Raw genomic sequence first — 26,489 nt, 5'->3', positions numbered from 1 at the left:
AAGTGATTAACGTTAATTTGATTTCCTGTGAGTCAATTTCCTTGAGATATGGTAAATAGGCTATTACCTGTTATTGACCTTTACTTTATTAAAAAGATTTAAAATTAGCATTTATATATATATGTCCTTCCAAAAAAGTTTTCTTAATAAAGAAAAATATTTTATAATCATATTATACTTGCTAGCTGAGGCTGTAGTTCCAAAGTTAATGGTAAATAAAGATGGTAATTAAGGGTGAATATGATGATGATTTTTAAACTCATCTGAAGGACTGACCCCTTCCTTCGCCTCCACTTGAATTTTTGCTCCTGAGCAGAGCAGGGTGGAAGCAGAGGCAGGGGCTGGCAGGGGCAGCCTGCAGGGGGGAAGCCTGTGCCCCACAGGTGCTGCTCCTGCTCCTGCTCCCTGCCAGGATGCACCTCTCCCAGGATTTCCAACCTTCTCCGGGCAAGAGCGTGCAATGACCTACTGGTATTTAAAGAAATGCTCAGCTCCTGCATCGTGATAGCTTGCACTTCTGGTAGCCTACTCATGTCCTAGGCCTGACTTACACTGAGCAGGAAGAAATTACGTCAACGTTTGATCATGAAAGCAAAAAGTTTATTCATGTTTGAAACTACATATAACTACCACGAGGAAGACTTTTCAATCCAGGGCGTAATCCAGTTAGAAAGTAACACGAAACGGTTTAATACATTAGAATCACTGCCACAAATTATTTTCATGACTCAATCAGTTTCAGAATCGCATACAATACAAAAGAGAGAAAGAAAGGGCCCCCTGTTACACAGGGGGAAATATACAGTACTGAATACTGAAGTCTGTATGCATTACAATTAGTTGTTGGTTTTTGCGTGGATTAGTAACAAGATGAAGAACATTCAAAATGTTTCTCAGTATTTACAACAGTTGCACTGTTTTGTGTTAAACCTAAGACCCCATGTTTCCACTTCCGCTTCTTTAAAAGTTGCCAACGCAACCCTGATTCTTTTAAAAGATTACAATGTACATTACATTTCATGGGGAAACAAAGAGTTAATTACAAGATGCAAAAAGATAAGAAAGAGACAAACTACAGCGTGAGTATCGTTCAGAGGTAGTAAGTGAGCACTCTAAGCTACAGAACATGTTGAAAGTCTATTGGTTTGTATGAGTTCGCATGAGGTAATAAAGCTGTGTTTGATTGGTGAGATGTATAAATACTCTTTTGCTACACTATGTACAACACTCCATATGATGGTGCTTTTTTCCTTTGCTTTTTTCCTTTGTCTGTTTGTTTGTGGTTTGCTGCCAAGAAGAGGTAACGAATCTTGGCAGGCGTGTGCAGCACCTAGCTCGTACTGTAAAACCCCGGGTCTTGGCTTTCACAGAGATCAGCAGCAAGTGTCTTCATCTCCTAAGAACAACCTACGGCTGGTGGCGACATACCGAGAGGAGACTCGGGGTCCGGGTAGTTTTAGCAAGAAAAGATGCTCCTGGTTTGCAATCTAATTTGTAAGACAATCGATCACAACAAAAATGTGACGAATAAGGATTCTTAAACACAACCATTGTTAACCGAAATAACCGAACAGCTCTTTTTATTCCAACTCTATAAGAGATATGAAAAGATTAAACACAATCAAAGTCTGCAATTCATTTCGACTTTCCATGGAAATACGCACAAAGTTAAATTTAGGTGAGGTGTTTCTTTGTGTCTGCTCTTGCTATTGAGGTTAAGCTTGTCCTGTACTTTTACCCTTAAGGCCAAGTAATTGGCAACTGTTAGACCGACATCGTTAAAACTGCTGATAATAAATTATGATAAAATAGTTACAGGGCTATAAACAATGCTAAATCTTGGCCTAATTGGATAAAGTGCTTTTTAACATTGTGTGTTTTAAGTATAAATACAAATGATTATGATACCTTTAAAAAACAGATTTACCAAGTTTTCTAATAAGACAAGGTTTTACAGTAAAGCTGTAGGTGGTTGGCTACAAAAAAACATTTTCCTTTTTCTCCTGTAACTCTGAATGCGCTAATCAAGGCATATCAGCTCAGGGAAAAAGTGTTGCTAGGAGATTAGTTAGAGGTATCAGAGTGCACACTTCCCGGCCCTTCTGTAGGGGAAGTCACAGAAGATGGAGTAGTTGCGTCCTGCCAGCCTCCATTAGCCTGAAAAGGGAAAAACAATTCAATTGATACAATTACGCATATTAATTATACCGCACACTGAAAGTATCAGACCGGCAAGCCCGGGGTTTGGGAGGAGATGCTCTGGGAAGGAGATTTTCCTATATTCCCTCTGGCTGCAGAATTAGTGGAAGGAGAAGGCGTTGCGCGAGGGATGCTGAAAGCAGGCTCTGCAGCAGCGCGCGCCTTCAGCACCGCGGCGAGCTGAGGCACCGGGCGCCGCTCAGCCAGATGTTGGCTGCAATTAGGACTCTGGGATTTCTGCAAAGACCATCCGCGCTTTAATGAAGAACATCCCTTTAGCTGGCGCTTCAGCTTTTTCCCCCGAGAAGACGAGACTGGGGCAATCCACGTTTAACCCCCTCACCTCCCCTCGCCTCCCAAAGTCTGGAATCGCCTTTCCCCACCCGGCAGAGCTGCTCCACCCAGCCAGCCCGGGCCCCTGCAAGCATGGTGTGCCAGCACGCCAGCGTGGGGCTGCAAGCAGGAAGGGGCTGCTCGGATCGGTTTTCCAATTACCCCTAAACGCAGCCCCTATTTTGGACGCCACTGCCCGTCCCCGCAGCCGCCGGCCCTCGCCGCGTCAGCCCTGCCTCAGCGAGAGCAACGCTCAGGAACAAATTTGCCTTATGTCTCGGCCGATGGAGGCAATTGCTGAAATCAATGTCTGATCAAATTTCTGCTGTGGCAGACAGCTTGTCGCTACATATTTTTATGTCAGTCAAGAAGAGGGAGGCGTGGGGCTCGTGAGTTGGGGGACGCTGAGTGGAAGTGACGGGGAGGCCTCTCCGCACCGCCCGCGAGAGCCGCCCAGCCCCGCGCCCCCGGCGCCCCCGGCCCTGGCAGGGACACTTCCCGGCAGCCAAAGGTTAGCCTATGCTAATGTGTTTATGACGTGCTTCGTTATCGAAACAATCAGTGGCCCGGTTGGGCGGCAGGGACACCGTGCTCTGCGGGAGGAAGGGGCAGGGGGGAGCGGTGGTGTCATGTGGGACCCCCAGCCGGTGCCCCTCGAACCCCTGTGCCCCGCCTGGCAAGATTTTACATGAAAAATATTGTTCGTCTATCGTGACAAAAGAAAAGGCTTTATGGCTTCAACAGGAGAAGAAGCCGCGGTAATTATCTGCTTTGTGGAGGAAAACCAGGAAACGGGAGCTCTTATCCTGACAGATCCAAAGGTTCGGGTCTGGCTTCTCTTCTTCTCTTCTCTTCTCTGGTACGATTAACGGCAACACCAGCCTGCATCCCATCAAGGCTGAAACCTCACCACCTGCTTTAAAACCCTCAACTGTTCAGACGCACGCTGAAAACGTAAAAAAGTCCTACGCCAAATGCAGAGGCACCACTGCTTTTTTATTTTTTAAAGATATGAGAATCTACTTAGAGAAAGAAAAACTCTTGTGCAGATATGAGTCTAAAGATATTCCATCTGAAGTAAACATCATTCCTCTTTTATCCAAATTTATAAACAACAAATGTACAATATTTTTACTCAGCTTGGCAGCTGGAGGAGAGGTTGTCAGCAAGCATTCTTTTTTTCAAATAAATTAATCCTTACTCTGGTGGTTTGAGATTATGCACTGTATTATACAACAGCGCCTTATCAGGCCTCATCAGTGAAGATGGAATTCATGTCTGTAAAATGCTGCAGGCAATCACAGTTTCATATTTTATCATGTTGATAAGGATATCGCAAATTCTCTGAAGCATTTCAAAACACTTAAATGAAAAAGGAGAAATGCAACTAAAAGGCTTTTTATATGGTTTGTTGTGGGTTATTATGAGTTATTTATAAACCCAAAAAGAAAGATTTGACATTTCAAATGTAAAAGATTTGAGTATTTAATGGTACTTTTTTCCCTTTACAATTGAACATCTTCCATCACATTTTAAATCATTAATATTTACTCTCATGGCAAGTGGAAACCCAAAAAGGGGGAAAAACCTCCCGTTCCCTGTGGTTGCAGTATCTTACGCTGGGTCTCCCCATTTTCCCACAGCCACCCTCTCTGCGGGTTCTCAACACTGCTCAGCACCCGCACCCCAATCCACAGCGGGCTGTGAAACACGGGGGCGGCCCCTGGGATGGGGAGACAAGTCACCAGACAGGGAATTCTCTACAGTAATTTTGAAGTCCATGAACACGAAGGAAAATAAATGAAAGGCACCTCCCAAGCAAATATGAAACATTTTAAAAAAATTATTTAAAGCATTAATTGTTGAAGTTGTAATTGAGAGAAGCAAACTGGAAATGAGGGATGAAAAGGATCTGCCGTGGAGCCCTCACCACAGAGGCTGCTGCCGTGGGTGGTATTTCATCCCAGGCTTTCATGCCGACAGAAGAATAGATCTCTACGTTTATTTATCCTGGCGCCTCGTGTGCAGGCTACGGGGTCCAGCCTGCGAGGGTCTGAGCACTGTCAGCTCCCATCGGTTACAGCGAGAGGTAGGACATTTAGCACCTATCACCATCAAGCCTATAATCCCTCAATTTACTAGCATCTGTTTGCCAGACTTACTGCTCTCTCCCATTTGGAGTAACAAGGCCAAAAGTACTTCTCCAGCACAGGAAAAATGTGCACCCTTGAAATGGCTAAAAGTGTATCAAAAGCACAGTCCTGGCGTCTGATCGCAGGCAATAACAAACACAAGTACAGAGATATCTGACCATCTCTGTGTGAAGAACAAGAGCCTTCTCTCCAAGGCTATTACTTTTTAACTCATAAGGCTGAAAAATATCAAAATTTGAACGGCTTATAGTCACAGCGCTAGGATTTTCTCTCTTCTTACATTATCAAGCCTTACAGCTGTTATCAAGGGCTATTCTGCGGTCCGTCCCCAAAGATGCGATATTAAGAAACACTATTGCAAGAGTAATTAATATATGCATTAATGACTGCATTTACCTGACACTGTGCTTATGGCTCTCCAAACTATTGTTCCCCTGGGTACTCACATTTAAATTATGTGGACTGTACAGTGAATTTCCTCCCAAGCCATCATTGTATCCTCCCGTCTGATTGATAACATGACGCAGGGTATCCACCTTAAAGTAAGGGGAAACAAAATTCATCATTCCAAATCTATTAAAACATCATCACTTACAATAGGCAACATTTTGAATTATGTGAGCCAAAAGGGTTTAGCATCTTCTATGAAAGGCAAATTTATCAATCAAGAATGACTGGCAGAATTTCAACAAATCCTTGCATGTTAAAACCCATACATCTTTGCTTCTCACACCAGCCAAACAACTTCCTCACAGCAGTGCGTCCTGTAGGTCCTTCTTAAGTGTCTGCAGCAAAGTGCTGTGCATATTTATACGTCTGTATGTGCTTGCATGTATGGGAAGAGATTATGGCGTATATACTGCATATAAAACATGGAGTTAGCCCTGTCTGAAAGGACTGGAAAAGTGACTGAGAATGAGTTGTACTTTAATAGCTCAGTTAGATGTGTTCTGACATAGAAATAAATAAATAAATAAAATTTTGTCCAATAAATGAAAGAAAGATGCATTTTTTTAAAGAAAAAAAAGAAGGGGGGGGGGGGGGGAAGAAAGGAAAAAAGAAAGAAAATTCACTGGATTTACAGTGTCCATGGAAGTCAGACGCACCCAATCCCATTCCATGAGCTCAAGCCAGAGCCGAATGCATTCACAAAGCTTAAAATTTCAATCAGAAAAAAATCACTTTCCTTTATATTTGTGAAATTCAATGCTGGGGTAAGTATAGGTCACATTCAGAAATATGCAGCCTCCACTCTGCAGCGAGGCACAGACCATTTAATAGAGCCAGAGTAAGGTGGAATTTTTAGCCCAAACCCTACCCTGCTAGAAAGGCCCTACTTTGGGGCATTTCTCCTACCTGTGACTGCACATTGGCTCCGACTTGGGACCCCTGGTAAGAATCCCCATTCAGACTCTGCATGTTCATGAACATGTCCCCAGAATTTGGGAGGTTAAAAGAACCAGAAGAACCTGGAAAGGAAAGAGTTAGGTAGCTGAATAACAGAGAGCTGCAAATATATAACCCCAGAGACCTGAGGGCAGGGGAAGGAGAAGAAGACAGGAGAGGAGAAGGAAAGGCAGCGCACAGCAGAGGGGAAGCTGCTGGCCCCGGCGCAGGGTGAGCTCGGGCCACCGGCCCCCCGCCCACGGCTCGGCGCCCCGGCTGGGCTGCTGCCAGCTCTCCCCCCGCACCGGCTGCCGCCCGGGAGCACCACGCTGGGTAAGCCTGGCAGCCCCCTGCAACCCAGGTTAGCTCTTCCCTCTGTACAACAACAAGTTTTCACGTCGAGAGCTTTCCCCCGATGGATCGCTTCATCATGAGATGCTATCACCAAACACTCGGAGAAAAACTCATTTTGAGTCTGCGCTTCACGTCTCCTTCAAAAGGAAATGGCTGGCAATTTCTAAATAGCTGATTTGTTACCATCAGAGGAGGAACCTTTTTCTTACTTTCTTTTGATTAAAGTGGTTCCCCCCCACACCCTCGGATCTTTATACCCTTTAAAAGTTGGGTCGCAGCAAAACTTCACTGTAAATAGTGTCAAACACATCTGTGCTTCGTGGAAACCTTTGCCTCTGGAGCCCAAAAAAGCGACTTCCTCTTTACACACTCCCCTTACTAATTTCATGCTTAGATTTGCAAAATGTCAACACCACACTAGCGAGACAATTTTTAAATACTGCGGAAGAACATGTGGTACAGCAACTCCAAAATAAAAGTTGCATCCTTAGATTTCTATATATAATATCAACTCCATTTCAAGCAAGCCAGAGTTTAAATTCTAATTAGTGCATGCTAAAATATTCCCCTATTTCGTTCTTATCTTGACAATAAATTTAATAGTTCTACAAAAGCGGACTTGGAGCTCTGCCTCATTTTGTGTTATTTTCATTGAATGAGAAAAAGCTTAAAATATCTATGGAAACAAAGAAGCTGCCAGAAGCCCGAGCCAGGCAGAAGTTACCATCATGGGAACGACATGGGCCCTGCCCTGCTCCCTGCAAGGCTGCGGGAGCGTCACCTGGGACCACCTACGGCAGTGCTCAGCCCCCGCAGTGGTCCAGCCCAGAGGTCCACGGGCTTGGTCCCACTGCCCATGCCACGATTAGGTCTGCTAGGGAGCTGCACCCTTCTCAGCCCGACCGAACTCACTAGGGCACCGCTGAGGGTTTTCCTGCACAGCCTGCCCTTCAGGAGGCTTAACACACAAGCTGGGTACGTACCAGAGTTTGGTGTGGTGGGGGAGTTTGTCTGGTTGTTCTGGACGGCCGCGGCCACGGCATGCGCTGCGGTCACAGCCGTCTTTGCCGCGTAGAGATTGGCTTCTTCCTGGAACTTCCCGATGTTCTTCTTGTACCTGATTCTCTTATTGCCAAACCAGTTGGACACCTGCAGTAAAGAGAGGTGGGAAGGGTGAAGGACACGAAGTGCTTGACCTGGCAAAGTGTGACCCCTTCGAGATGTCATGTTTGGTCCAGAAAACAGGCATGCCCCAGCCCCCAACCCGTATCTGCCACATACTCCAGCTAACTAAGCAGTAACCAAAGGTGGCGCGGCGCTGGCCCAGGCTGCCCAGAGCGGCTGTGGGTGCCCCATCCCTGGCAGTGCTCAAGGCCAGGCTGGACAAGGCTGGGAGCAACCTGGGATAGTGGAAGGTGTCCCTGCCTGTGGCAGGGGGATTGCACTAGGCGACCTTTAAGGTCCCTTCCAACTGAAACCATTCTATGATTCTATAATGAGTTAAATATTACTATGGATAGGAGCGTGATCTGGCTCCCCTACTCTGCTGGCAAACTGATGCACGAGGGGTGACCCTTTCATGATGACACCTCTCCTGGAGCTTGCTGTAGCATTTGGTACAGCATTGTCTCCTACTACTATGAGCCATTTGTCAACAAAATCAATGCGAGACCCCAAAGCTGCTCAAGGGGGACCAAGGCCCAGCTGAGTGAGGGTCAGCAGGCAGTGAGAGCAATTGTTCTTTATTTTTGGGCTGGAACAACCTTGGCAGCCCACTCATAGAATCATGGTTGGTCAGCTGAAAATGAAAGGAATCATATAAATCAATAATGGCTGAAAAGTCACTTTGTCATCTCCCTTTGAAGATGCTGTACTGAAGCCAAGATGGCTCACGGGGCACCGACTATTAACCCACACAGAAGTCACGGCTGGAGCTGCTCAGAAAAGTTCATACAATCTTTCTCAGTGGCTTTGTTTAACTTCAGCTGCCATAGCAGAGCTCCTAATTAACAACCCTAGTATGTAACACAGACGGCTGCTGAAACAAAAAAGCACCTGCAACAACCCAGAGGTAAAGGGGAGGGCACCAGGAACAGCATGAGTGGTTATGGCCCAGCCACCCGGCACAGGGTGCTGCACCCTAACACGAGCCGCGGCAGCTCTGCAGCACCCGTGGCTCCTGGTAAGGCACCTGCACCACAGCACCCAGCAAGGCTGCAGGCAGGAGGCAAATCCTGCTGTATTTTATGTAGTGCAGCTTTTGTTTGAAAACAACTAATGAAAAGCCTCTAGCTTTTAACAGTAATACAAAAGGTACCTTATACATTCTGTTCCCTAGATAATACTCCACCGTATTCTATATATTGCACTTAATATTACCTTGTCAGTCAGAGAAGCAATAATACATTAATGAAACCTAGCAAATAATTATTGTGGACAATCAGATTATGCTTTATTAACAGTTTCATAATTGAGGAATCTCTGTACATCAACTGTATTGTCCACGGATGTGTGCGAGACCCCTCTGTTTATGCACGCCCCTGGACCAATCAAACAACAGCCATCACTAATAAAGGTTTATTTAATTCTCACAGTAAAATTTTAATATCACCAGCAGCCTGGGGAAGCCTCAATGAGTGGATTTGCTTGACATCAGATCGTTTCCATTCTGTTAGTCCCAATACTTCTTAATCTTTAATATCAAGGCAATTAAAATTAATGGCCACTCATCCAGAGCCACTGTGGGCAGTGTTTCCTTGACATCAATTGTTTGATGGGATTACCTAGAGGTTAAACTAACAAGCAAAGTTTAATTGGAAGCAATGAGAGGAGCAGCGATCGTACGTTATGTTTAACCCGCATACCACATCTAAATGAATATCCAGAAATGTTAAACTATTTCTGAGATTATAGCGCGCACTCTGCTCACCGGCAGGGCCCGGCACCGTTGGCTGCCCAAGAAACCACAGCACCCCTCCGGGGCAGCATAGGCAGCAGTGCCCAGGTCCCTTTGCCTCCCGGCCAAAGGACTCTTCGCTCTCCTGTGAACCACATCAGTGAGGGGCTGCAGCAGAGCGTGCCACGGCCGGGCGACGTGCAGGGGCTCCAGGCGCAGCCAGGCATGCACGGCCGACACAGGCGGCTGGATGCATCCAGGACAGGGACAGGGTGCCGCTCAAGCAGAGCCTGTGCCAGGCAGGATTTAGGCTGGATTTACCACTGTGGCATTTCTTCCTGTGGGACTGTGCTGGCTGCCTGCCTGCCCGGAGCACACCTCACCCTGCCCTGGCCACTGGCACCGGCACCGTCCCAGGGAGGGCTGGGATGCTGGTGCTGGGCTGGCCCCGAGCAGCACTGGGACCGGGGGGAACCGCAGCGCCCTGGCTCCTCGCCCAGCCCCACACTCACCTTAAAAACGAAAGCTGTCTCCATCACGAGCTGCTTCACAACACATTTTTCATTAAAATAAACTATCTCTTCACATAAAAAAAACAATGAACATCTTTCTCCTCCTGATCATTGAAGGCCAATTAATTAATTGGGCTTAATTGTATATTACATTTCAAACAATACTGTTGCACTTATTTATCATGTTAATTGCAATGTTAAATAAAAAGACAGTAAATTATTACTTAAATCATCAAGATGCCTAATGTGGGATTTGGGATGGGGCAGGCCTGCCTCGTGTCTCTGCACAGGCTGATTTCATGGGATAAATCAGTGCTCGTTCTGCAAAAGACGCAGCTGACACGAGAGCATCTCTGCTGAAATTAGTGAACTATGTATTTACAGACCACGGAAATTTTTCCATCGTGTTTCCAAGTGTTTGCAGCACACAGTTCACATTCCACACCTAATCAAATGGCACAAAGTAGTAAAATTTTAAAATCAATGCAGCATAATCATGGTACATGATCTAAACCTAAGAATTTTACCTGTAGAAAATAATTAAGCTTGCTTTCCCCCCCCCCCTTGCTTTCCATATAAAGTCAAGGGATAAGAGCCTGTACATCCATCGCTTTCCCTGTCAATCTGCTTACAGAGACAGACTCAGAAGAAGCAGAAGCAGGAGGGGTGCTGAAAACCAGCTTCTGCATTCTTTCTTTAAAAGAATTTTAAATATATTCCCTTGTCAACCACATCCTTCTTTTGTTTGAAGCAGTGAAAAATTTTATTGCTGTAATCCACTGACACGCTTTCAGCAATGACTATGCCCTTTCTATAGCCCATATGATAGACTGATAGTTGTTCATGACACCCTGAAAGAGGCTCATCTGCAAAAGTATAAAACATCAGCCTCGCAGCCATGGTAAGGGGAGAACAGATGATACAGTTTATCTCCCTCGAACACGTGCTGATCGGGTAGCTCTAAATTACAGCTGACTATGTTCTCTGTTAAGGACATTTTTTTCCCTAGAATTACCTTTTCTGTACTCTTAAAAATGAAATTGTGTGAGGTGTTCATCTTAATAAATAGTTTGTCTTCATGCTTTTCTTGAAAAACCTTCTCTACATATTATTTTAAACACCAATATCAAAACTGAAACCATCTATCTCCCATCTGCAACTAAATGATTCTGGGACACAATTTTCTTTGCAGCTCGGTAAAGTGCTATGGCAGCAAGATTTCCAGTGAGCTGCTTAATCTGGGGGGAGGACGACCCAAAACACTCACTAATTAAGTGTTTGAGGGAGAAAATGTTCTGCCATGAATCTGCCCCCAGCACTTACAAGGCACTGACAGTACGAGAAAGAAACACCTTGGATCATCGTTAGGAGAGGCTACAGGGGAAGCCTGGCTCAGCCAGAAAAAGGAGAAAGCCTCCATCAGACACGGACCACAACCTCCACGAGTTTGGAAAGCCATCCATTAACATTTTTTCCCCCTCCCCCCCCCCCAACCCTATCAATTTCCAGCACTTTGCACCTCCGGGGCATTTGTAGCAGGGAGGTAAATAGGGCACGGTGCCAGGCACAGCCATGTCTGAGGGACTCCTGGTCAAGGCTGGAAATACGTGGGCTCAGAGATTTTTTCATAAAAGCCCTGTGCAAGGTGTAGCTCAGTCACTCGCTTGGATGCCATTGCTTATCCCATGCGATGCTACTCCTGCCAGTATTTTAAATGACTGCTCAATTCACCCCTGATTTCTGGATTGCGTCCTCTGACTTCTGCTGCCAACCACCAGAGCAGTGTGCACTGGGCTATTTTACAGTGCTTGCTCAGAGCTTTTCTGCTAGATGGCCTCAAAAATATACACATTTTTCAGTACAAAGAAAGACAATTTCAGCCCAGTTCAACCTAGTAAATACCAACTAACATTGCAGTCCTGCCGTGCGGCCTTTGGAAGTGCCTTTGAAAATCAAAGATTAGGGTATCTGTGGTATTCACATTTTCTAGCTGTGACTGCAGATCTATCATGAACTTAAGCAACCAGCTGATCACAGGCACTCCCTCTCTCACATGCACGCTCCTCTCCCACCAGATGACACACTCCCATTTTCAGGCCTTCCCATCGTCTGGAGGCTTTCCTAGTATTTGTACTGTCTCGCCAGAGTGAAGCTCCTGCCGTGGCCCCAGACTTGCACCTCTGGCGGCTCATGCCCAGGTTGCATAGTCAGTGCTGCCCTTGCTCCAGGCTGGAAAATGTCACCCTGCAAAGCTTGGAATGCTGCGCACAGTGCTACAGAGGATGCGCTGCAGCTACTCCCATTGCTCACTCAGACTTCCTAATGGATTCAAGAAACAATACATGCTTGTACCAAATATTAGAGACAAACCTACACTCATGTCACAGGCTCACTGCTGCTGCTACATTTTTGGACCATCTGCCTGCCTTTTATTTCATTCTACAACATATACATTAAATCTTATCAAACAACCAATTAAGAAAGAAATCAGATCTATTAGCACTAGAAGCAATCAGTTATGGCTTCTCAAGTGTTCCATTTCATTTCCTTCAGTCACTTCAGCCTTATCTAGATCTAGCGTTTTATCTGTCCACTCTGCAGGATCACTAACTCCTTCTCTGCCAGGCACAATTCACTGTCCGCTGGGCGGACAGAAAACATCTTTCCAGCAGGTCTGTTGTCCTCTTTACCACGTAATCTCTCCCAATTGCATTTTGCCAGCAGAGCTGAAGAACTTGGTGGTTTCTCCAAATTGGTGTTGATGGCATTGCGTCTCCCAACTACACAGCAGGCTGCCTCGGCTCACGTGAGATGATTTTTGGACACCACTTGCTGGAGGAATTGCTATAAACCATCTTGTGCCAAGAGGACTGAAACCAGCAACAAGATGTAGGGCTGCAGACCGAGGTGCCCAGGTAGTCATGTGCTCTTGGACTATTTGGCTGGTTCTGGGCATTCATGGCAGCCACAGGGAAGCCCACGGGCACAGAAGAGCTGCGCAGCGCCCACCACGGCTGCCCCTGCACCTGTCAGGGCTGCAGTCACTTGCATGGTGCTAACAGCAATGGAAGAGCAATGGCAGAGGCAACATGTTTGGTGCTGAATTTCTCCTAAAAAAATCCTGCCCATCACCCCAGCCATTTGTAAATGGACTGGAAGAAACTGTCCCCATCTCCATCCCTTACCTTCCTTGAGCACAGTTGCTTCCCACCCTGCTGGGAGCACAATATGCGTTGCGTGTCAAGGAACGAGCACAGAGACAGCAAGGCACACACATGTCCACTGGCCTCTTGTGTCACAGGGCCGTTTCACTAGGGTTTGTACGGAGGGTATCTCCAAAGTCAATTAAGTAATATCAAATTTGGGGGAGCAGGACAGCCTTCCATTTCAAAGTCTTCAATAAAGTGCCTGAATTTTTTATGCATTCAAGGCAGACCTATAAAGTAAATCTCAGCTCAGGTCTTAATTATAAAGCTAAAGGTTGCATTGCTAATAACGCCAATACTGCAGCCTGCAATCATTAATAGTTAACACATTCGCCACAGGCACTGTTCCTCTAAAGGACCTGAAATATTGATAAGCAGAGCTGATGGAGCTGGAGGGAGATGGCACACTGGGCCCTGCCATGGGCAGTGGGGTAGCTGGAGAATGTGGAAACTGCTGGTGAGCTTTCCCCGTCACCCAAGTGCAACCTTCCCCAACTGTATGAGCCGTATTTACTGTGGGAATAGTTTGGTTTTCTATCAAATGCAGAGGCCAAAAGAAATGCTAAGTGCTGTTTTGCTTTTTAAGCTACCTGGTGAAGGAAAGCTCGATGGAGCAGTGTCATTGGCCTGAGCTTCGCTGCAAGACACCGGTCCAGAGCTGTAAGTGTACTTTGGCCTGCACAGAAAGCAGCTGTAGCCAACACCAGGCGTGTTTCTGCTTAGGGAGATGCCGGTTTTCTTGCATTAACTTCACAGCAACATCTGTTACATGTGATAAAATGAGCAACTCTGCCTAATACATTTTTGCTACAGAGAAACCACTCCTGTCACTTGAGTATATTGAGAGGCTGAATTTCTGGCTCTTTTAAAAAAAACAACTTCAAGCAATCAAAGAAATTCTGATCTATAGAGATAGATTATATGTTTGTCAATAAACTGGCCTTCCCCCGAAATAATGGTAAGCTGTAATGAATTCGTAACAGGCAGTAAGGCTCAGCAAGGAATCTTACAGACTCTGCAGAAGAAAGCTGACATGAAGTAGGGTGCTAACCTCACAGCCTTTTTATTTCTACCTTCATCTTCACATGCCCGCTTGTTTCACCCCAGCACAGCCCCAGCCACCTGCAGGCACGCTGCCTTCCCTGCACAGCTTAGTCACGTTCCATCACCCTGATGAACTTTACCATGGTCAACAATGCAAATCCGAAGGGATTATGAAGGTGCATTGGGCAGGGACCTGCTCCATATCACATGCCTCCGCTGGAAGCACTTCCCAGAGCCCCGAGGGAGACAGCAGCTTTGCAAGGGGAGCCGGGAGGTCGACGCACTGCCTGGGGTGCGGCAGGTCAGGGGCCAGGACCCGCTCCGCTCCCACCCACTGCTTACCTGCGATACTGTGATGCTGCACTTCTTTGCCAGCTCTTCTTTGGCTTCTTCACTGGGGTAGGGGTTACTGAGGTGGGAATAAAAATACTCATTCAAGATTTCTGTGGCTTGTTTACTGAAATTACGCCTTTTCCGTCTGAAAGAAGAAAAGAAAAGCACAGCTGTTCTTCCAGATGCAAACAGGTCTCTGGCAGGGTCAGCTGGGATGGAAGTGACCCTTGTTTCACATGCCTGTGCTGCAGCGCACAGCAACACGATGCAGCAACACAACGGCACTGCCTCAGCACCCCATATTCCTTTGGGCCAGCCCTCCACCAGGTTTGGGCTCTGCCCTGATGCTGTGCGGGGGGGGGCAGTGGGCTGCAATGCCCATGTTCCTACATCCAGCCCTGCAAGGGCCCGGTCTCTGCTTCCGGCTTCGCACCACCCACCAAGGGTTCCATCCCGTGGTGCACAGGCAACGTCTGTGCACTGTGGCAGAAAACACAGCGAAGCAAAAGGCGAGGCAGGGCGCTGAGCTGGGCAGCCTGCCTGCAGCACCCAAGCATGCAACCCAGCCCGACCCTCCCAGCTGTTCGCCCACCCCACGCTGACAGCAAGCACCTAACGAACCTCCCTCCCTGTAGCGGCAGGTCAGCCGGGGCTTCCGCACCGGTGTCTGGGGTGAGCACAATGGAAAAGGACAGGGCGGCCTTGCTGCCATGTCCTCATGTAGCACTCATTGAGCTAATTGGCTTCCGTGAGCGAGTGGCTTTCAGGGCTTTGCGAGGGAGACCCATCTGTGCACCCTCCTGCTCTCGCACCGTGCCGGACAGGTACCAAGGCGTGCAGCCTCGCAGCCCTGGTGGAAAGCGAAGCCTTTCCGGAGCACACCACCCAGCATGTGCCCCAGCCGGCCCAGCCGCCAGGCAGCCGGCTGGGGAGCAGCACAGCCCCTCCAGAACAGCCAGCCCACTGCCAAGCTCTCACCGCACGGGTTACAGCGGCAGCATCTGCACAGCTGCGGTGCCTTCCCTCCGAGCAAACGTCGACATCGGCTGCTCTCCTCCCCAGAACATCCTCTCGAAAGCACCGGTTAAACATTTCCTTCAGAGCTCTCTTCCCCTCAGGGCTGGTTGCAATCAAACTGCCTGCGCCCCAGGCCAGCAGGCAGCCGAGCGCAATCCCCAGCGCTCTCTTCCAGCAGTATCACCGATGCTGCTAACTACACTGTATCCTGGAGCAGGCAGACTCTCTCCCTAGAGCTATGTTTATCTCATTACTGTGCTTCCGCTCATTTTGCCTTATTTACCTTCCTCCTTTTTAAAGAAATCACTTTAAAATGTGCATCTGCAAGCTTTACCTTTTGCAGTTACTGGAGCTCTCCATAGACGTTTCCTCCAACTGTTTGTAATTACCCTAATTTGCCACACCTGCCAGTGACCTCCTTGTTAATAAAATTATTTTGCTCTTGTTTAGCTCCTCACAGCTTTCAGGTGTGAAGCATGAGCTAGCTGCTGAGGGGAGGCTCTGCATGGTGCCTGCTGCTCCTCCCTGCTCTGCCAGGCTCAGCTCTGCTCTCTGGGCCTTGCCAGCTGCCAGGGTCCTGCTCTGTGGAGGGGAGCCCTGCGGAAGGGATGGGGCTGGGGATCAATATCCCACTTCCAAACAAATCTGGCTGTGCCTATAAACCCCCTCCTGATCCCCGTCTGCCTACTTCCTCGCAGCCTGCAGAACAAGCAGACCGCTTTGGTGGCTGGCAGGCTGTGGGGACAGGCTCTGAGCTCTGGCAGAGACACAGGTGTCCGAGGGACGCGTGTGCTGGCTGTGAGTGGCTCGGAAGGTGCTGCCTTCTCCCACACCCCAGTCAGGCGACAGCTTGTTGGGAGATGGGCCAGCAGATCTGGCTTTCAGAAGCATCGTTGCCCTCCTTACCTCGGGCACGCGCAGCTGCTAACCCAGCGCCAGCCGCAGCCCGTGGGCACGTCCCTCCCAGAGAACTTAGCTCTTCCATTACAGGGTCAGTGTTTTGCAAGCCTGGCCTTATGCTGCGAGACATCGGTACCAGCAGCCATTTAAATAACTGCTGGGGTGACAAAACAGCCCTTTGCACAAATCCTATGTGACTCTCGCAGGAGCAGGGTAAACAAGCAAGCAGCGGGTAAACAAGGCTAGTGTTTGCACTAGCATATGTAGAAGAGACATTGCTGTTTATGAAAGCTCGGTGCAGGACACCCACCCCCCCCCCCCTTCACAGCAGCTGCTGGGTGAAGGATGAAGGCTCTGGGCTTTTGCTGGGACAGAGCAGCCTCTCCCAGCGGGTCCCTGCCCACATGGGGACACAGGTCCCAGCAAAGCCAGGCTGTCCCTGAGCTGCCCAGCAATTGCCCTTTCCCTGCCAAAAAGAGCTGGGGCACTCGCCTCTACCTTACCTGGCATCGAGGAACCTCGATCTTAAAATCATTACTGCTTCACAAGTACTTTGTTTGAGTTGCATCTGGATGGAGCTGAATTTTCGATGAATGATGCCCACCATCCTTTCAATCTCCTTGGGAGAAATGGGACGTGTCCGGCTCTGTTCTCTGAGCAGGTTCATCACATGTGTGGTAAATTCATTACATGCCTGTGAAGGAAGAAGAGGTTTAGAAATTGTCCTGTGCCATCCCACAAGGACACAAGCTTGGACCTGGCTGCTGGGGGGACGCAGCACCAGGGGGGCTGGGGGACCCTCGTGTGACCCCATCCCCACAGCATGCGGCGGCAGGAGCAGATCAGACACCCCCTGTCTGTGAGACCCAGGACTGTGCTGCAGCAGCCCAGGGAGCCGAACAACTGTGGCACAGCTCCTTCCACGCTTATCCCTGCCAACATCCCTGCGGCCTCAGCCAGACCACAGTGGGGAGGAGAGGCTGGGACCAGCGCGTGTAACGGGTGCAGGAGGGGGGAGGCTGTGAGCGGGGACCAGCACATACTCAGCACCCAGGCGAGCAAGACCTGGGAAGGGCTGCCTGTCCTGCAGCCCGCTGAGCCCCACACAGGCAGCAGGCGGGGTCAGCACCCTGCCACAGGTGGGGAGCTCAGACCTTTCTAGGTCTAGATGGGAACGCTAGCATGTAACACCCGGGGATGCTGCGTGCATCCTTTAGCGGGGGGGTTGGCAAAGCCATGCCTGAACCTGGCCTGTGCCATGCTGCCAAGGCACTGAAGGAGGGAAGGCACGAGGAGCCATCAATTATCTGTCCCAGACTACATAGGTGAATGGACACAATGACATAAACTTCTCCAGCTGCATCATCAACAGACACCACCTGATCCAAGCCTCTGCACAACCGAGTGGCTGTCACACTGGCATCCCGGCTTCCCCCATGCAGGCTGGAAGCTGCCATCAACTCTGCTGATTTATGTCACACTTATCTCTTTCAAAAACAAACCCCGGGACTGCCGTATGCTAGGCTGAGCTGTGTGGTGGCCACAGGGCTAATCCTTTGCCAGGGGCCAGCCTGGTACCTGAGCACATTCTAGGCACTGACCTGCTCTTGTCTGATGGTGCCCAGGGAAGAGGAGCAGGGCCAGGTGCTGTGCTGACCCCCATGGGGGCTGTGGGCAGTGTGAGGTGAACTGCCCTCTGCCCCCCGAACCCTGCCCATGCGAAGGTGGATGGACACAAGGCGATGCATCTGCTGGAGGTCTGCACGCTGCCTGCGCAAGGGCCAGCCACCGTAACGCGCCGCGGGGCTGCAGCTGTGGCCAAACAAGGCCATGGGATTTCACTCTCCTGCATCTAATGCAACATGCAACGAGCACAACGCTCAGCAGCCAGTAAATCACGCAGAGGAAACACGGCAAGTGTCTGGTCCAGACCCCATACCTCACGCATCCATTTCTCTCTAGTTCCCCTTTTCCTTCTAAAGCCAGGATGAAAAAAAAAATGTAATTTGTCTGACAACTACATTTTCAGGGATTCTGCTGCATTTCAATAGATTATGTGATGGAAAGAGTTAAAAGTGAAAAGTTTATGCATCTAAAAACTCATAATTTCCTATAACATTTGCTGAACGTCTCACAACTTATTAAGTGAAGCCATCTATGAATGCAAATGCTGATTAGCAATTTGGCAATAGCCCAACATTCGCAGAATTCACATAGCTTTTCTTTAAACCAGTAGTTCATACATGATTAATTAGAACATCTCATTTATGTAGTGTGCACTTTAGCTCATTACTCTAAGTAAAATTCGTTAAGTATTTACATTTAGATAATTAAAATCTGGGTACACCCTTAAGAAAGATGCATACACTTCAGGCAAAGTGATTTTTTTTTTCTTTACACTACTGAAAGTAAATTACAGGCTAATTTACATCCTTGCAGCACCCGTTTGGAGGCAGCACTCTGGCAAGGCTCGGTGAGGCTTGGTGAGCCTTGGTGCAGACGCCCTTCACCTGCCACCGCCGAGCGCCGATGCGCCGGTGCCACAGAGGCTGTGCCAGCTCACCACCACTCTGTGCCAGCGCAGACCCACTGCTCCTCCCACCAGCTGCCATTCCCTGACTTTCTCAAGACTTTCTGAGCTCCAGATTAAGGTGTTTGACAAACCTCATCCTTGCTTCCCATTTGCACATCTTCTTCCTTTCCTTCTGTTTTGAGGTTTCAGGCAGCAAAGCTCGTGGAGATGACCAGCCGCTGTCCCCTCTTGCCACACCGAAGAGATGGGGATGCCACTCTGAGCACCCCCGGCCACCCTCCTCACCCAGGGAGAGCCGGAGTTGTCGCAGGTGGCCTCTTTCTCCTCCTCCCATCCCAAAGCTTTGGCATGTGTGAGTGCAGAGCCAGCACAACAGCTCACCTGCCCGGCGTGGGAGTGGGCACTGAGCCCCCAGGGAAGGGCTGCAGCCCCCGGCCTGAGCTGGGGAGGCAGCCGGGCACCAGTGCCTGCTCCCGCCAGCCTCGCTGCACCGGGGCCACATCCTTCCTGAGTGTCCTCTGCTGAGCTGCCTGGACAATTTTAGCATGCAAAAGCTTGAGTTCAGCCATCTGACGACAGCACAAGCCCCAGCTGTGGCTCACCTGGGAAACAATGCCCAGAGGTAAGGTAAGGTACGCACCCAAATGCAGCAACTCCCTCCCTGTGAGGAGAGAGTGGCTCTGGCTGTCCCAAAAATACAGCTGGATCCAAGGATTGGACACTGAAAGAACATTTTAGGAACACAGCTTGTCAAGTGCCCCCTTGTTTGCAGATCCAGGGAATTCAGTTTTAAAGTACGATAAAAATGGCAACTGTTGCATTTTTTCAGATATGTCTTTTCTATAAGAAATATTTATCCACAAATATAGTATAAAAAAATCAGACGTTTCAAAGCTAAAGTGAGTTTATTGCTTTCAAGAAGCAAAAATATTTCCTTGAATTTACTTGAATGGCTTGATGAGACTTTGTTTGGTTGCAGCTACTTAAAAGAGCTTGGTTTTAATTTACCTTCACCAGCACTTCCCATCTGCAGTTACTTCAGTGCAGCAGAGTGGAAGAAGCTCAGAAGACTCTGCTGCTTTGTCTTTTTTCCTCTTGTTTATTTATAGCGTCCGAGCTACTTGATCCCTTTTTCAGTACTATTTTTCAGGCCTCTGCTTGGCGCTTGAAACATTATTAATAATGTCAGGTTATAAGTGATGGTCTTGTTAACCTGCTCAGAAACATTGTAGGAGCAGGGATGCTCCTGCTAGCCTTAATGCTTCATCAAGGCTCTTCAGATGAGCGCAAGAAAAAGAGATGAAATGGCCCAAAACAGTCTGCAGGGCCACAGTGCCAGCCAGCACTCCACAGGGCTGGTGGCATCTTCCGAGCAGCCACACTTCACGCCACTTTGGGGTGAATTCAGAAGACATCTGTGAACTCTAGAAGCAGGTTCCCAGCTGCTCCGGGAGGCCTGGGACCCTTACAGTATTTTTGCCTACAGCAAAAAATGTATTTCAGTGTAATTATAGAAGATAGCTTTCAATATGTCATCTCTATTATAGTAGCTGTAAATTATGGAAGGAGCTGCCTGTGTACGGCCATTTCTCCCGGCGCACGGCAAGGGGAGAGCTGTGTGATGGCGTGACACACTTTCCATTTCTCTTTCCTTCTTTTTTTTTTTTTTCTGAGCGCATTCCGTTAACTGGCAACAAATATCAGGATCAAACTCTGCCTGGAAAGCGTCTCTGGGAAGCCGCTCTGGTCCCTGCTGCCGGCTGCAGCAGCACCGCAGCAGCGCCTGCACCGGGGAGCAGCAGCAGGAGCTGCTCCCCCAGCGTGGGCAGGTGTCCCTGCGTGGGGGCTGAGCTGCCCCCCGCTGCAGGAGGGCACCCGTCTCTCAGGAACCTGCAGCTGCTGGAGGCAGAGACGCAAAGTCCTGGCTGCCTCTTGGCTGCAGAGACGGGCACTGTGTTGAGACAAACCGGCAGGAGACAGTTTGCTGCAAGGCTGGGGAAATTATCATATTTCTGTAGAGCAGACGTTGCAGGGTGTCAGGATCAACAGGGAAGCGTACATGTTTCAGTTCAGCTCCACCTCTCTCTCCTTCTCCTAGCAGCATTTGAGCATCCTCCAAAGTTTCCCGTGGTGTGGACGGATGGCTGTGACATTTCAGCCGAAACCTTTGTAAATGGAGCTACAGGGCTAAAAATGCTACTGCTTCCCCCACCTCATTAAACTTATTAGAGCCAAAGGACTCTTGCCAGGAAACGGCTGCAAGCACCGACCTGCAGCTGCTTTGGCCCCAGATCTCTCTCCAGCCTGTGCTCCTGTGCTTTTATTAAATGCGCTCCCGCTGCATGGTGCTCATTAACCCGGCGGCCATCCCCGTCCCAGCGCAACAGGCTGCACCCCAGAGCCCTGCAGTGCCAGGAGAGCCCAAGGGTCCACATGGGACATTTGGGGCCCTCAGAGGGTGCAGAGGGGGTTCATCTCAAGGAGAACAGGAGATTTGCACAAAGACCCTCTCAGTTATTTGCTTGGTTATTTGTGCACCACTTGAAATTTGTGCACACAGTGAAAGAGGCGGCACAGATGAGGCAGTGCTGCTGGCACCTGAGCCATACCAACCCACTGGCACCTGAGCCACATCGTGCCACCGGCACCTGAGCCACACTGTACCACCAGCACCTGAGCCATACCAAACCACTGGCACCTGAGCCACACTGTACCACCAGCACCTGAGCCATACCGTGCCACCGGCACCTGAACCGCACTGTCCCACTGGCACCTAATCTATGGCATGCTGCTGGCACATAAATCACACTGTCCCAGCCACACCTGAACCAGACTATGTCACTAGCACCTGAGCCACACCATCCCACCCTCACCTGAACCACACCATCCCACCCTCATCTGAACCACGCCATGCCACCAGCACCTGAGCCACACTAGCCTCATGCCAGCCTTTACCACCCAGGCCATGGTCCCACCAGCATCTGCAGTGGGATGCTGTGTGGACTGTACCAGTGGGCACCACCTCCCCACTCCTCCTCCAGGCTCTGCCGCTGCCTCTCACCCACTGCCCACCACGCCATCGCTTCTCTCCATTGCTAACATTCAGCAGACACCAGTCAGCTGTGTCACAGATCGTGCCTTTGTTTCCGGTGGGCTACAAAAGCAAAGCAAAGTAGCCAGAGACCTCTCAGAGGCTCTTCACGTGAAAAATGGTAAACTCTAAAACAAAGAGTTACCGAGGCACCCAGGTCCCGCTCCGCACTGGTGAGGCCAGGAGGGGAAGCGTGCCAGGGCAGAGCAGAGGGGCTGGGGAAGGAGCTGGGCAGCACGGTGCGCTCTTCTCACCCTCGCGGTTTCGAGCTGTTTTATCACTGCCTCCACATCTCTGTTGTGGTTTTGGTCTGTACATCCCGACGTTTTGCCGTGATGGGCTGGGGGCAAGTGCAGGACTTCCCTGGCTCAGCTCAGGAAACCACCAGCTGATGAGGTTCGCTGAGCTGATTAGGCTCAGGGCTTACAAGCTTTATTAGGACACCTCTGGGAGGGGAAAATGAAGACATCGCTTGAGGCTTGTGAGGGCCAGGGGTCTCGTGCCATTCTTCCCTCCCCCATCTCCTTTGATGCCATTGTTCATTGCAAAACCAGAAAAGAGAGGAGGCAGAACAGTCTCTCTCGTGGATTACAGGGAAACGGGGCGACGCAGCCCCCCACGCCAGGACAGGAGCCATGCCAGCCAGCAGCACGTGGCAATCATTCCCAGTGCCACCAGCGTGGCAAATGTGGCAGGTCACCAGGTCCCAGCGGTGAATGTAAACCCACAGGTCTCTGCAGCACACTCCTCACTCCAAACAAAGACACCCAGTGCTGGTGTCCACCTGAACTGGGATTTCCGCATTTCCTACCCACAGCGGCAGCTCCCAAAGCCCGGGCCAGGCGTTGTGCTGGCGCCTCGCTGCCTGCTCCCATGCAACCTGCCATGGCTGACCCACCGTGGCCAAGCCTGGTGCCAAAGCCTCCCACCGCCTGCTCGCGGAGCCCATGGGCTGAGATCAGCAGCACGGCCCTCGCCTGCCTGTGCTCCCCGACTTGCCAGACCCAGCCTTGCAGCACTTCCCCATGGGGCAGGAAAGCGGCATCAACTGACAAACAGCTCTCCTCCTCTCTCGCTCTCTGGGCTGGCTCGAAGGGGAGAAACACAGGACTGGGTGTTGCTTTTATGCAGTTACAGACAACATAAAACACTCAGGCATGCAAGACGTGTCCTGGGTCCAGTGAGTGGCTCCTCAAAGCCCGACGGACTCCCGACACAGCTCTTTATGGGGGAGGGGGCTGGGGAAGGGGAGGAGGGGATGTGGTCCAGAGCCAGGCAGCAGCGGGCACTGGCAAGTGGAGGTGCAGAGGACAGCAGCGGCAGGTACACGTACAACTGAGAGGCTGATGTCTGACCTGTTCATATTTCTCCAGCTCTGTGTGATAGATTTGTCTGATCTGGGTCAATTTGGCTCTGTAATCTGAGTGTTCAATAGAGTTATCTGAAGACCCTCCAGAGGCTGCTGCGGCTGCAGCTGCTGCCGCCGATCCCCCACCTTTCTCCGGACCTGAGACTCCTTCTGCCAGAAGCATATTGTCTAGTCTCATTAGCTGGGGATCGGGAGGGTCTTCCTCCTGGGCTCCTCGGATGCTCAAACCTTGGGCAGAAAAGAGAGAACAAGAGAAAACACAGTCAGTATTTCTTGCATCTGCCCGGCCACTGCCCGCTCGCTGCACGCCTGTGAGGAGCCCTTCTGCCCCGCGGGGACACGGGGACCGAACCTGCCCACGGCCCTTCCTCTGACCCTGCGGTGGTACCCAAATGGGCACCCTCCTCTGGGGCAGGTCCTGTGAGACACAGCCCAGGTGGGTGCCAGGGGGTGACAGCAGCGCTGCAGGACCCTCTTGGTTCTGACACAGCAGGAACATCTTCACAAGGCTTTTAAAGGACCCTGCAGAGCTTTTAACCACTTCAGTGTAAGTATTAAAGGAGTATTCGCATAAGTATGGAGATGTACGCCTTCCAGTTGTTTTCCAAGACGTAGCTACATCTACACTGGCATTACTCTATACATTATACCACTTTGATGCAAGACTGTGTGGTAAAAGTTAGTGCATTATTTATCTGGAAAGAATTGATTTGCTTCTCATTTCCTTCCAAATGGATCTAAGCACCCTGTTACTCTTATGGAGACTTGCACCACTGGATTCCATCCCTCCTATGAGGTCCACGCATTGGTTTAAAATGCCTGGGGAAAAAGCTGCCACTTGCTTCTCAACTACAGGAGCCTTCAGGCAAAAAGCAGGGAGGTGCTGTGGCTCCCACTGGCCAGATCCCATGGATGCAGCCATTTCCACGCATGCCTGCAGTCTCTAGCTCCACACAGGTAGAGCTGAAATTTCCCATCAGAGGAGGGAAATGGTGGAGACAGAACTGGGAGCATCGCCTCAGGAATGGCCTCCATGGGAGTGTGGTGCAGAGACTCTGGCAGCCACGGAACATAGACAAGAAGGAATTAAACTTCTTGCCATGCAGACATTTGATTATCGTCATGATGCTGGGATGCTGAGTGTATGTTTAATATCACCACTGCTCTTGCACTGTATTGTTGAGAACAAGATTTTAAATCTAATTTTTGTTTTAAATTGAGAATTTCCGAAGCAATGCTCAGTCAGCAATCTTTTCTGAGTCCTATAGATCAAGGCTGACAATTTGTAAGTTTAATCAGGTCATGCAGGCATGGTGCCAAGCTGTTATCAACAGTGCCGAAAAGAAAGTTTAAAAATAATTACAGTAGTACAAAAATCACTAGAGCTGTGGCTTCTTGAATCAACATTTCCATTAGAGAAGTAACACAACCATGTACATCCCAGCCCAATTAACCTCTTTAAATCTGTTTAAGAGTAAGTATTTGTGCTCTGGATTGAGTGGGTCCCTGAGGTCTGCCGTTGGCACCCCGCATACTTGCACGGGCTCCTCACAGCAGTGCGGGCTCCGAATGGCTGCGCCAGACGCAGCAGCACCATCCACAGCTGCCATGCAGACAGCTGAGCACCAGCAACTCTGCTTTCCACGCTGGCCAGGAACAGCAGCCGCTCCAGTACAAACAGATTTCACCCTCGGCGTCCTAAACTCCACGCACAGAGGGAGGTGACCCCCTGACTGGCCAATCTTCTAGACTCAAGAAAGCCCAGCACTAATTTTACTCTAAAATACACATTTTAAACCTGTCACCTTCATTTAAAACTATAATTCCATACAATTTCATGGGAATAATAAAAATGTCTCATCACCTCTTTAAATTATTTCTGTTGCCTGTTCCGAGGCCCACAGATGAGCACGGTTTGACAATACCACGCATTGTCCTGGCATGTCCCTGGGCCAGCGCATGCGTGTTGGGGACAGCCCTGGCACAGCTCCTGGCACAGTCATGCTGCTGCCTGAGCACGTGGCAGGGAGGGCGATGCCGTACTCAGGGGTTCCTGTGGCAGGAGGGGTGGTGGTCTCCCACCAAGGGGATCCTGTGCCCACCCCAGCTGTGGCAGAGCTGGCACAGCTGCATCAGGACCATTCCATCCCTCACCCCCTCATTCCCCTTGGACTCAGTGCCCTTGCTCTTGCACAACTCCTGGCCCATGCGGTGTTGCTAACACAGGGATGATTTTTCGATATTGTTGTGCTGAGCCATTCCTCCTGTTTATCTTATTCCTCCTCTGTTCTGGTGTCAGTATGTTTAATAACCTTCTGGTTTTAATCCACTCCAGCTCTTGTTCCTTCTTATGAATGATTTCTACTGTCTTTTCTTCCTTTTGCTTCTGGACCGTTTCTTAGACCATGCCTCCTGTGATCTATTCCAGCTGGTTTTCCCCAGCTGCATTTCTGCTCTGAAGCTCATCCGCCCTCCCAGTGTCACAGCAGCAGTCCCACTCCACTCCCCTGATGCTGCAAGATGCCCAGCCAAAATCTGCAGTAGAATAATTTGGTACAATTGCTGTGACTTCTGCATCTTTTACTTTCACCAACAGGCCAAAGATTAAAGGGCTTTGTCCAAAATGGCACTACACATCCAGACTTAAATTAATATTCAAAACCCCCAACCCTTCTTGTAGAAATCTAACAAAGGCCAGCAAGCATTCCCCAGGGTTTAAATGCAAAAGCTGATGTCTACGCTACAGCCCGAAGGAGCTGGTGAGAGGCCCTGAAGCACAAGAGGAAGAAATTCAGCAGATAAGGACAATGACGAAGCCACTGAGGTGTCTCACTCTCAACCCTAACGCATATCTCCAAAGCTGGTGACAGAGGGGTTGGCATATTGTGTTCATCTTAGTATTAAGTAACACTCCCGCGTCCAAAGCATCCAGTCCCGAGCGCGCGAGCCTGCAGACAACCCGCAGACAAAGGGATGACAAAGTGTGTGTGTGTGGATATAACATTTATTTTGCCCCTGAGTGAGACGCATCACTCATTTGAATGGCAAAGCCACAAGTTGATTAACTGATTCTAACAAGAATTAAGCTGTGTGTTAATTCACATCTTTCCTTATGAACTATACGAACCAGATCACCACAACTAATAGGGTCTGGTGTCCCTGG

At 49.4% G+C, this 26,489-nt stretch overlaps 1 protein-coding gene across 5 annotated transcripts in view; it reads right to left on the bottom strand.

The window, feature by feature from the left end:
- Positions 1–578: 578 nt before the first annotated feature.
- The window catches only part of PBX3 (PBX homeobox 3), a 115,651-nt gene continuing 89,740 nt past the window's right edge, over positions 579–26,489 (bottom strand). For 4 of the 5 annotated variants that reach the window (XM_055803109.1, XM_055803091.1, XM_055803105.1 and 1 more), the window contains 7 exons: positions 23,313–23,554; positions 16,837–17,027; positions 14,426–14,561; positions 7,409–7,574; positions 6,042–6,154; positions 5,132–5,221; positions 579–2,157 (listed from right to left, as the gene is read on the bottom strand). In XM_055803109.1, coding sequence (XP_055659084.1) covers positions 2,065–2,157; positions 5,132–5,221; positions 6,042–6,154; positions 7,409–7,574; positions 14,426–14,561; positions 16,837–17,027; positions 23,313–23,554 — 1,031 coding nt within the window. In that variant the 3' untranslated portion in view covers positions 579–2,064. The remainder of the gene's footprint in view (positions 2,158–5,131; positions 5,222–6,041; positions 6,155–7,408; positions 7,575–14,425; positions 14,562–16,836; positions 17,028–23,312; positions 23,555–26,489) is intronic. The other variant, XM_055803114.1, reaches the window with a different exon arrangement.

Source organism: Falco peregrinus, chromosome 1, assembly GCF_023634155.1.
Source record: "Falco peregrinus isolate bFalPer1 chromosome 1, bFalPer1.pri, whole genome shotgun sequence".
NCBI classification, from domain to species: Eukaryota; Metazoa; Chordata; class Aves; order Falconiformes; family Falconidae; genus Falco; species Falco peregrinus.
The sequence above is the reverse complement of the archived record's forward strand: the minus strand, read 5'-3'. Positions and strand labels throughout refer to the sequence as shown.